This window comes from Macrosteles quadrilineatus, unplaced genomic scaffold (assembly GCF_028750875.1).
Source record: "Macrosteles quadrilineatus isolate MER2022 unplaced genomic scaffold, UCM_ALF_1.0 Scaffold_2__2_contigs__length_208266976, whole genome shotgun sequence".
NCBI classification, from domain to species: Eukaryota; Metazoa; Arthropoda; class Insecta; order Hemiptera; family Cicadellidae; genus Macrosteles; species Macrosteles quadrilineatus.
Window position 1 is genome coordinate 103,640,159 of NW_026542595.1, and position 12,715 is coordinate 103,652,873.

At 36.7% G+C, this 12,715-nt stretch overlaps 1 protein-coding gene across 3 annotated transcripts in view; it reads left to right on the forward strand.

Annotated features, from left to right (window-relative positions):
* LOC128985655 (growth arrest-specific protein 2-like) overlaps positions 1-12,715 on the forward strand; it is a 143,862-nt gene that overhangs the window by 101,399 nt on the left and 29,748 nt on the right. For all 3 annotated transcript variants that reach the window (XM_054405406.1, XM_054405407.1, XM_054405405.1), the window contains exon 3: positions 1,423-1,547. In XM_054405406.1, the coding sequence (XP_054261381.1) occupies positions 1,423-1,547 (125 nt within the window). The remainder of the gene's footprint in view (positions 1-1,422; positions 1,548-12,715) is intronic.

Sequence of the window (12,715 nt, forward strand, 5' to 3'; positions counted from 1 at the left end):
GATGTTTACAAGACCGAAGAAGATATTCATGATTTTCCGCAATCGCGGTAAAAGGTCACGTTGTTTCTGTGACCGCGGGAGACGAACATGATGTTTACAAGCCTGAAGAAGATATTCATGGTTTAACCGCAATCGCGAGAAAGGTGACGTTGTTCCCGTGACCGCGGGAGACGATCATGATGTTTACAAGACCGAAGAAGATATTCATGATTTTTCCGCAATCTCGGTTAAAGTTTACGTTGTTTCCGTGACCGTGGGAGACGAACATGATATTTACAAGCCCAAGAAAATATTCATGATTTTGCCGAAATCGCGATAAAAGATTACGTTGTTTCCGTGATCGCGGTAGACGATCATGATGTTTACAAGACCGAAGAAGATATTTATGACTTCGCCGCAATTGCGGTAAAAGATTACGTTGTTTCTGTGACCGCGGGAGACAAAGATGATCTCTTTAAGACCAAAGAAGTTAAATGTACTTAGGCCACTGAAAAAAAACACGTTATTAACCACATACATTACGATATCTTCAGATGTTGGAAAACAATCACAGCATTATTTGTTTACATTGTTTATTATTTTACAGTCGGCTTTAATTTATTGGACCAATGCGTTCTCTGACCTCTCTGTCATCGTCTCATTCTCTCGATGTTACGCCATTCTGCCTGTCTACTCACGTGGAACTCTAATTTTGCCGCAAGTCACTCTCAAAGAAAATAACTCACAGCTTTCATGACAAGGGACTTTCTATGTACCAGATTTTGAACTTCATTAGTTGAATCAATATTATGTAGCATCTACTTGGTATGGATAATTTTTCTATTCAATGTACAGTATATGTATAGTTGAATACATATATATGGTGTGGTTTGGGATCAAGGCCCGCAACTAGTACTATGATACTATGATAAATTTTAGATGATTAGATGATTCTTAAGAATAACTGTTTAGTTTCTAAAACAGTAAACAGTATTATTTAAAGAGTGAATATTCTCATTTCTAGAAACTGAAGGTTTATTTCAGCTGCACAATCCATGTGTACTCTAAGAACTGACATATTTAATTATGCTTATGCTATTTCATTTTTAGTTCTCAGGTATTTAATCCTCAAGTATAATGATGATTATCTTTTTTATGAGAATTGACGTACATTATTATCATGGCAGTGTTAATCTTCTCATTTTAAATTGAGACAGTGTTTGTCGCCTTTGTACACCTGACAGTTTTATCTGACAGATTACCTATTGGTAAAAATATACAAAATATTCTTTTCATCCTGTAAGTGATTGTAACTCGGCTACTCGAGATTGACCAGAGTAATGTACGTAATTATTTGTTTACTGGCTAGGATCTTAATAAGATGAGTTCATGAAGCAACCTCATAAGAATAGGATGGATATTGATAACCTTGTTTTGTTGTAGGGTTGGAACACCTAACGTCATCGAATCTTCTTGACATGCTAGACAACGGAGTGGTCCTTTGTCACTTGGCCAGGGTTATCCAGGAAAGAGCTTTAGAAGCAGTGCACAGTGGGCTAGCATCAGGGGTGAGTAGTGAGGATGGTTGATGGTACTCAAACCAATTGTTCAAATAAGTAAATTAATCAGTAAGGGATTGTGAAGTAAGTCACATTTAAAGACACTCTCCAGGTAGCAACACAATATTTATTAAATGTTGAAACAATGTTTATTGAATCTCCAACAATATTGTTTCAGCATTACAAGACTAAGACTGTTCTGTTAATACTGTTCAATAGACCACAGAAATACTAAATTAATGTTGTGAGACAATATTGTTAAGCTACTTTGGTGTGAATACAATCCAGATTAACTAATTCTTTGACAAAGAAATATTTATTTATAGAAGTAGTTGGGAAGGACAAATTTATTCAGAAATAGGGCTTGTGAAAGTTTGGGTGGTAGGAATACTAAAGGGAATAATAAATTATTTGCACCAATATCTTTCACTGTGTTGGATAAAATTATTACAAATTAAAGAGTTTACATTTTTCTTTGTTATAGGAGCGATACTAATCAATCAAATATTTATAAACCAAAAGATCTAATAATAGTGAGATAAATTGAATCTTAATCAAGCTCGAATTTGGTGCCAATTTGTGTTCTAGGTTCAGATAAAATTACACAGTTTACGGAAATATATATATTTTTTATTCACTATATCATATACAACAAAAATGTTTAATTTAAGCAATTTTTGTCAATAAAAATTAGGATGATCAGGTTTAGGCGTAATCTTGCAAACAAAGAGAGAGAAAATTAGGCCAAAACCGTCTGAAAGTCATAAAAAGACTCCAAAACTTTAAGAATTTCTTAATAATTTTGATACCTTGATGAATAATTTATACTAGTGGTTGTCCAGTTGTCGAAAACTCGACCAAAAATATGTAATGTACATACTTCTCTATTTTCACCCTATATAGTCTTGGGGCAAACTGTATTCCGTGGGATTTTTTGTGAAGCAAATGTTTGACTATGTGGAATCTCTTTATTATACGTCACATAATGGTGTAGTACCGGGTGTTTACCCTCAAATTGCGGGGTTTGGTTTTTATGACGTCGTAAATCCAAGATGGCCGCCATGTGTGACATCTATTCACTAAATTCATAGTAACTCTTTTCAGAGTAAAATAATCGAATTTTAATTTACACCATTGAATTCAGCTCAAAAAATCAAACAATTTGGTGTTTTGAATCATTGCTCTATGACCATTGGTTACCGAGATATTGAAGGCGGAAAACACAGAACATTGTCGCCATGTTATCCTTATGGGGAAAAAAATAAAATTGTATATCTAGCTTATTACTCAGCATATCTTAATAATAATTCGTATGTGGCTTCATTTAGTAGAGATCTACTTGAATATGGCCTAAAATACCCCATTTTTACATTTCCGTGGCAGCAAACCTGCATACTAACTTCCAATGTTATTCTTATGGACAATTTTTTGCATGCTTGTTCATGAACATACTTTGAGAAATGATGATGTGTGGCTCCATTTTAATTATTTATTGAAGCATTTGTAATTCGTTGAGTATACAGGTCTGCTGCCACCGGTAGGTCTGCTATAAACAAATTATAGGTATTAGAAAATAAAATAAATTAGACTATAGTTGTGAGGCATATGTAATTTTGTAGGATTTTGAATTAAGCAATTGTATGATTGTTGGCGATTGATAGGTAATGACATGTAGAACCGTGTACTACCGAGTATTTTGTCTGAAAGTGTGGCCAATTTGGTGTTTTCGGTCGCCATCTTGGATTCGCCATATTGGATGTTAATAACTTTTTTATACAATGCTAGTGTTGTGACACATCATTATGAACTAAATTTTCACGCTGATTTCAATAGCAATTGTATGATTGTTGGCGATTGATAGGTAATGACATGTAGAACCGTGTACTACCGAGTATTTTGTCTGAAAGTGTGGCCAATTTGGTGTTTTCGGTCGCCATCTTGGATTCGCCATATTGGATGTTAATAACTTTTTTATACAATGCTAGTGTTGTGACACATCATTATGAACTAAATTTTCACGCTGATTTCAATGCTGAAATATGTTTTTAAATATATTTTTTCGTTTGGAAGATATATTCAAATAAAAACTCTCCCCCTTACATTTCTTACGGACGTTTCGTACTTTGAACATTTTTAAGATTATTTTTCTTATATCTCCAGTTCCTATTAACGCTTGCAGATCGTTCTAGTCTTAAGATATTCAGTGATGTATGAGCTTTCATTTGAGCTATTGATCTTTAAATTCGGTTGAGTTAGAGCGTTAGAGTTGAGCTACGAACCCTAACACAATATTAAATTTAACTTATTACAAATCTGTTTATTTTATTTTATTTATTTATTTGTTAACAGTTGCATCATTTTTACATGAATAATACAATAATCTTACATACGGAAGAAGCAGAAAAAATCACAGGCCAGTACAAAAGTAGTGAAAAAAAAACTGGAAAACAAGACTTTAATACAAGACATAAAAAGATAAATAACAACTATAAATAACAAACTATGAATAACAAACTATAAGTAACAACTATAAATAACAAACTATCTGAACAAGTTGACAAAACGAGATATTCGAAAAACAAAACCAGTATAGGAACAATAACAATGATGCCAGTAGCCGAGTGAAACTTCAGTAAAGAGGCAGAACATACTTCATAAAAAACATATAAAACTTGCAGAAAAATAACAATATGATAACTCCGTACAAGAACAAGATATAACTAGGTGTACAATGCAGTTTTCTGCTTGCAATATTGAGCGGAGCCAGCATATTAATTTAATGTCAATGATATATTTGGTTCGCATTTTAAATAGAATGCCTATTTGCAGTAGGTATCCAAAGTCAATCATAAGTCAGGATTAAGTGAATGAATTGTCTACTTGCAGGAACCATATTCTATGTTTCATCTGGTTCTCATAAGTTAAATGTCTACTTTCAGTAACCAATGCTAATGATACATTTGGTTCGCATAAATGGAATGCCAATTTAAAGATTCTTAAGTCAATTGTACGTCCGGTTCACGTAGACGGATTGTTTACTTGTAGTATCCAAACTCAATGGTACATGTAAATGAATAGTCTACTTGCAGTATCCTAAATCATGGTCCATTTATTTCGTTCACTTAAATAAAATGCCGAATTGCAGTATCCGAAGTCAATGGTAGGCTTAGGCCTACTTCTGCTTCACTTATATGGGATGTCTATGTGCAGTATTTAAAGTAAATTATGCGTCGGGTTCATGTCAACGAATTGTGTAATTGCAGTATCGAAACTATGAGTGTTATATTTGGTTCACCTTAATGGAATTCCTATTTGTACACTGCAAATAGGAATTGCAGTACATATTCAAAGTCTACATTAATGGCACGTCTTGCTCACATAAAATACTGTAAAAGTTATTTACAGTATCCAAACGCAATATGGTGCATTAGCCTAATTCTGGCAACCCTTATGGTTATTAATTTTGTAGTAAATTATGCTCAATGCTATTAATCAAAAGTAGGAGTGTAGTATAAGAGAAGTTATAAAGTCAATGATAAGAGCTTCGCTACGCTCTGCTCAATAATTTCTATATCCTGCAAATGAATCATGGTAAACCTATGCGATACCTAAATTATTAAAAGGCAATAACGTGCATTATTTGAGATCCCAGGTTCGAATCTCCTCGGCGGCCTTAAAGTTTTGCTTCTAATTTTGTTAAAATATGATTTTCTCTTAACTTCACTAATCAGTTTTTTTATCTGAGACATTTATAATTTAATTTTGTGATAAGAATGCATTTTTTATATAAATACATTAACTTTTTGTTTGTAATAATTTCCTAACAGCGAATAATTGAGATAGGCTAATCGATAATATAATTAGGTCTAGTTTTATTTCAGCAGTTAAAAGTAAGAAATATATTGTCAACCACTTTCAAAATTTCCCTTTGGTGCAATACAATTGATCAATACGACTATAATGTAGACTACAAAGAATAAGTGAAAACTTTAGGAATTGGTTTACCGGTACGTTACATAACTAATGACATCAAAATAAGCAGTTTGCTTAACTTGAAACCTTATTATTCCTAGTAGCTGGAACCTATATATTTTTTCCAACCTAACTTTAGACTACTACATGGCAATGTTTAAAACTATTTTGTAAGTTAGTATCGCAGAGTAAAGCGAGGTGGTAGACAATAGGCCTACCAGTAGGCATATTTGGTTTAAAACGACGTTGTTACATCTTCTCATGAATTTGACAGAGGAGCATATAGTCCTAATTTAATTAATGATTAATTCTTTTCGAAGTGCACACAGCAATATTAGTGATAAAATGGAAGAATTACCTTATCCAACCACAGTTGCTAGTATGACAACTAGTTTCGTTCCTTAGAACATCGTCAGGTCATTGTATGCAACCACATCTTCAATGTATGTATGTACATTGTGGTATGTCAAAAGATTCTTTAAAAACACTGTCAGAATCACAATAGTAAAAACTAGTCATGTTGATCAAACTATTAAAATTGAATAAAAAGTGATAAAACTGGTTAAAACTGTAAAGGCTGGCCAGCACTCTCTTTATCACTGTCACTGACTAAATAAAACTGACTGAATCATGAGGTGTCTTCATCTTCATCTCTCCAGTGCCACCTGTATTTCAGTTTGTTTTGTTCTTCTTATTTGGATACTTCTTTGATTTGTAGCTTGTCAATATATGTATCAAATATAATATTTGACTGGAAGGAAGTCTGATCATTTAAAATGTTGAATGGTGTGGTTAAAACATTGAAGATGTGGTTGCATACAATGACCTGACGATGTTCTAAGGAACGAAACTAGTTGTCATACTAGCAACTGTGGTTGGATAAGGTAATTCTTCCATTTTATCAATTATATTTCCAACCAAGGGTCACAATGAATAACATATCTTCAGCAAATATTGCTTCAGTGACACATAAGTATCGCAACACAAAACTACAGCTTATCAACTCCATAGAGGGAATTAGATTCAATAAAACATGTCTCAGTCACAATATAATTCCCAAATACATTCATGTCAAAGTCAGCAGTAAAAGCCATGCAGCTCTCAAAGCAAAAAAGACAGCAGAAAGAACTTGGCTGCAAAATAGTATAGATGAGCTGTATAAAACAAAACTGAAGCACAACAGCACGTTGTTACAACTTCACCTAAAACTTGCCAGCATATTACATCCAATAGAATTTGATTCCTTTATCAAGAACACTGAAGAGTGGCTACAACCAAGAGCTATTCAAAAATCACAAACTATAGACAAGAAATTAGAAAGACTTATTGAGAATCAACCCAATTTCAATCACATAAATGAAAGTCACCAATTCCATGCAAGAACAGTAAACAAAACTGACATTGAACTTACACAAAATGAAATAGAACTCTTAGATAAAGGCCTGAAACATAACCTACCACACAAGGACTGCACACCTTTACTTATTGACACAGAGGTTGCATTAAGATGTCTACCCAAAGCAAAACTGAAATGTATAAAGAACTGCACTACTTTTAGGTATAACGCACAACATAGAACATGACTTACTTTTAGCATGGATGACGTTAGACAGCCGTTCAGCGGGCAATCTGGTAGGTAGCAATGACGTCACGGCATTGGTACAGTGCAGCCAACACCGTTAAAACAATCTAGTCCTCTTAAGCCTTGATTATATATTACACTCGCCAACCCTTATAAAATAGTTGGCCCACAACTTAAAACTTCTTATAAAACTTTAATTCAACATAAAACGTTCTTTAAAACCAAACAATTTTTTAACTTCCATTTTTTTTTCTTCTTTTTTTTTATATATATTTTTTTTAATAATCAACTAAAAATTCTTCTTTTTGAATCGTGTGTATACACACTTACAAGTCCAGTTTAGCTGGTTTGCGCACAGTCCGCTGCGATCTTCTAACCACAGGAGTTGGACTGCACTGCACCTCTGGACGCTGCCCCTCTTCCATCGACTTCCGTCCTTGGGGTGACGGTGGACTTCTGGCCCTTGGCGATGACGGCAAACTCTCCCGACTTGGAGATACTCTCTCCGGCGACACGCTGACGGTCACTGATTCCGGTGGATCTGGCACTTCCTCTCTTCTAACCAAAATTTCCTCTTCCTCCACCTGACTTGGTCTTAGATGATCAGCGTGACAAAACCTGGTGCGGTTCAGGACCCTCACAAGATAAGTTACTGGACTTCTACACTCCACAATTTGGCCGGGAACCCAAGAAATTTTTTCCTGCCTCACCGTCTTTACTAACACATGCTGGCCTTCACTGAAGGACCTATCAGAGCCTCTGTGTTTATCTGCTGCCCGTTTTTGCAACTCCTGTTGCTTCCTGGCCTCATCAAGCAAATTTGGCTTCAACATTGTTAAGTGAGTTCTAGGCTTCCAGCGTAGGAACAATTCAGCCGGACTCACGCCTGTCACTGAAGTGGGGGTGTTGCGATAGGAAAATAGAAAATTATCTAGCTTATGCTGTAAAGAAGTAGGATGACTGCGCTTCTCACTCAAGACCTGGCGCAGCAGACTCTTCTTGACTTCCTGAACTGAACGTTCTGCGGCTCCGTTGGATGCCGGGTGATAGGGTGGGGACAGGGTGAATTTGACACCATTCTTTCTAAGGAATTCACGGAATTCGAGACTAGTGAATGAGGTACCATTATCAGAAACCAATTCTTCGGGCAAACCATAGGCTGCAAACAAAGTCCGAAGCTTCTCTATAGTCTTGGAGGAAGATGTAGAGCTCATCAGAAACACCTCAATCCATTTTGAGTAACTATCGACTAGGATGAGCATCTGCTGTCTTGACGTGGGATCTTCTGCAAAATCAATGTGAACTCTGCGCCACCTCTCCGTGGCTAACGGCCATTGATGCAATGGAACTCTAGGACTGGCATTTCTCGTGCCTTGACATACAAAACAAGACGCCACTGTCTCCTCAATGGATTTTTCGATACCTGGCCACCACACGTAGCTTCTAGCCAACAACTTCATCCGGGTTATACCAGGATGCTGTTCATGGAGCATCTGGATAACGTTCTCCCTCAACATCTCAGGAATCACCACCCGACTTCCCCACAAGATACAATTCTTGTCCACTGACAACTCCAATCGTCTCCTCTGAAATGGAAGCAACATAGGATTTTGAACCTCCCGCCAGCCATGTAAAACAAAGTCCCGAACCCTCGACAACAATGGATCTTTGTCCGTCAATCTTCCTACGTCCAAAGACGTAATCGGAGAATCATCACTCACACTGCAGAAATTGATTACTTGAACACAAGACTCAACATGTGAAACATAATTATCCTCCAATTCCAACGATTCATCATCTTGTAGAGGTAGGCGTGATAACGCATCAGCGTGGGGTAAGTCAACCCCTTTTCGATATTTAACCTCAAAATTGTATGCTGCCAGAATGAGAGCCCATCGCTGAAGTCTTGCCGCAGCTAGGCTAGGTACACCACGTTTTGTTCCAAAAATTGCCGCTAACGGCTGATGATCCGTCTGTAACACACAGTTCTTACGACCATAAATATACTTGTGGAATTTCTTTACACCGAATATCAACGCCAATGCTTCCTTGTGTAGTTGGGAATAATTTTTCTCACTAGGGCTAAGAGTTTTGGACGCAAAAGCTACAGGCCGCTCTTCTCCATCGACCATATGAGACAGAATGGCTGACACTCCCCTAGGGCTAGCATCACACGTTAAAACAAGTGGCTTAGACACATCATAATGCACCAAAATATTGGAGTCAAGAACCCATGACTTACTTTCCTCAAAAGTGTGTGAACACTCTTTGGTCCACTTCCATGGGACGTCCTTCTTCAAAAGATCATAAAAACAACTGATTTTTGATGACAAATTGTAAATAAACTTTCCATAGTAATTAATCAACCCAATGTAGGCCCTTAACTCATCCTTGTTACTCGGTTCCGGGGCATTTCGAATAGCCGACACAATCCCTTGCTGGGGGCTGATTCCCGTTGCTGAAACCACATAGCCTAAATACTCAACCTTAGGCTGCAAAAATTTACACTTGCTCTCGTTAACCCGAACTCCATAATCCATCAGACGCTGAAACAGATTTTCTAATCTACTACAAGCTTCTTCACGTGTTGAGCCTCCCACTAGAACATCGTCCAAGTACGCTACGGTACCTGGTAACCCACATACAATCTGATCAATGACTGCTTGAAAAATAGCCGGTGCGGACGACAACCCATACGGCAAACGTCTCAATCTAAAAAGTCCTTTATGGGTAGTCAAGGTTAACAAAGGTTGTGACTCCTCTGCTACTGCTAACTGCTGATAGGCATTTGTGAGGTCGATTACTGAAAAGTATGTACATCCTGACAACGAGGCAAAAATATCTTCCGGTTGCGGAAGCGGATAGTGCTCTGTTTGCAGCACCGGATTTAACGTTACCTTAAAATCGGCGCACAATCTTACGCCATTTGGTTTAGGAACCGTCACCAACGGTGTAGCCCACTCGGAGCTGGAAACCCTATAGGCTATTCCATCGTTAACCATTCGGTCTAACTCTTGTTCAACCTTCTCCCTCAAACTATAAGGCACTGGCCTATATTTACAAAACTTGGGAACTACATTGTCTTTAAGAATAATGTGAGCAGTAACCCCTTTAATTTCTCCAGCTCCCGTTTGAAATACCATAGCATATTTATTTTTCAACGTTTGCACATCAACTTCAGTTGTACTGCTAAGCTTAGGCCTACTCAGTTGATCCTTACAACTAGGTCCTGATACACTACTCACAGGGTTAGGCTCAGACAAAGTCAAATTAATTTGATTACTAGGCCTACTCTGTAGGCCTACTTCCGATACTACTGAAAAAATAGAACGCCAATCAAGTTTCAACTTGGCCAACCAGCTCCTTCCCAACAACATAGGCTGGTTCCTACGACACATTTTCACAACCAATAAGGGCAACATAACTTCTTGACCTTTATATTTTACAGTTACATCAGCTTGGCCTAGCACAGGCACCTCCCCACCAGTGTATGTCAATAAACTCAAATTTACATGATTTAATTCCACATTAGGAAATTTTTCCGCAAAAACCTCAGACGGGCACACGGATACTGCTGATCCACTATCAATTTCCATTTCTACAACTACATCTTCTATCATTAGTCTTACCTTGTAAGCTTCTGTACCGTCAGATAGGCCTAGATTGTACAAACACAAGTCCCGAGTCTCCTTGACTATATCCAAGTTAGGCCTAGGCCTAGGGTCCTCCTCTTCCAAATTAAGATGATGCACCTTGTGTGGGGCAAATCTTCCACTCTTGGACTTTGAATTCTGCTTGTTAAATTTATTTCGGGACTTACAAGCCTTGAACAAATGCCCAACCATATTGCATGCATTGCACTTGTAACTAGAATATGGACAATCATTAGCTTTATGTTCCACTGAATTACACCTGTAACACTTATTTTTCCCATTAAACCCCATATTTGGTTTAAAATAACCATTTACATTGGATTTATTAAAAGAGCTAGCAGGTAAAACATTTTTACCACGTTTCATACTCAAACTGTTAACATCCTGTTTCGAACTGAAAAGACCTGTTTGCTTCTCTGCTTGTTCCAGCCTGAGAGCCAAAGTCTGAGCTTCTTCAAAATCTAAGTCTTCAGACAACAATTTTTGTCGTATCACCTCATTATTAATTCCAGAAATCAATTTGTCCCTAAGGGCATCTTTCAGAAATGTAGAAAATTTACAAGTACTAGACAAATGCTTGATAGCTACAACAAATTCAGAAATAGTTTCGGTAGGCTTTTGTACCCTGGAATAAAACATGTATCGTTCCGCCACTACTAACTTCTTTGGGGAAAAATGTTTGACCAATACTTTTGACAAATCTTCATAAGATTTACTATCCACCTCATCAGGAGACACAATATCTGACAAAACTGCTAATATTTTAGGGCCCAGAACAGTAATCAACACTGAAACTTTACTACCATCTTCAATACTATTGGCCTTGAAATAGTGTTTGAGACGCATTAAATACGACTCAATGGCTTCCTCATGGGGATTAAACTCTCCCACCTTCCCAATACCTGACATTTTCGTCACAGTAGATCCTTTTCCTTTGTCCTTTTTGTCTCCCATTAACACTCGCGGAAAAGATTTTTACTTTTTAATCCATAGAAAGAAATCCGTAATTACCGACTGCGCCAATGAAATGTATAAAGAACTGCACTACTTTTAGGTATAACGCACAACATAGAACATGACTTACTTTTAGCATGGATGACGTTAGACAGCCGTTCAGCGGGCAATCTGGTAGGTAGCAATGACGTCACGGCATTGGTACAGTGCAGCCAACACCGTTAAAACAATCTAGTCCTCTTAAGCCTTGATTATATATTACAAAAACAAAATGAAACTAGATTCTTAGCTCATGACAAAATCAAACGACATCTGGATTTAAATAAACAAAATAAACAGTCCAACAATGAAATAAATGTCGCTCGGACTCTTAAAAAGAAATTGGATGACAACAATGTAATGTTACTTAAAGCCGACAAAGGTACCACTACAATCATCATGAACAAGGACATATATAAAGATAAAGTTTTACATTTCTTTGATGAAAACAACATAATTGAAATCCCCAGTGACCCAACTGACAAATATAACAAAGCCATCCGAAATGCTATTAACAAGTCTTCTTTCCTAAACAAGGAACAAAAAATTCAAACCAATACAATAAAACCAACAGCTCCAAAACTAAGAGGTTTACCAAAGATCCACAAATTAAATGAACCAATCAGACCTTTAGTCAACTTCATCAATGCCCCAGCTTACAACTTATCTAAGCTTTTACATGATAAGATCTCTCAAGAAAAAAAATTGGTTAACAATAGAAGTTTGAAGAATACATCAGACCTCATCAACAAAATCAAGGACATGAACATCAGAGACACTCAAATAATGGTCTCTTTCGACATACAAAATTTGTACACCAACATACCAATTGACGAGACCATAACAATCATTCAGAACAATTTGAAACAACAAAATAAATTAAACATAAAAGAGATTGATGAAATCATGGATCTTTTGAAGTTGGTTCTACATCAGAACTATTTTGAATTTGAGAACAAATTTTATATCCAGAATGA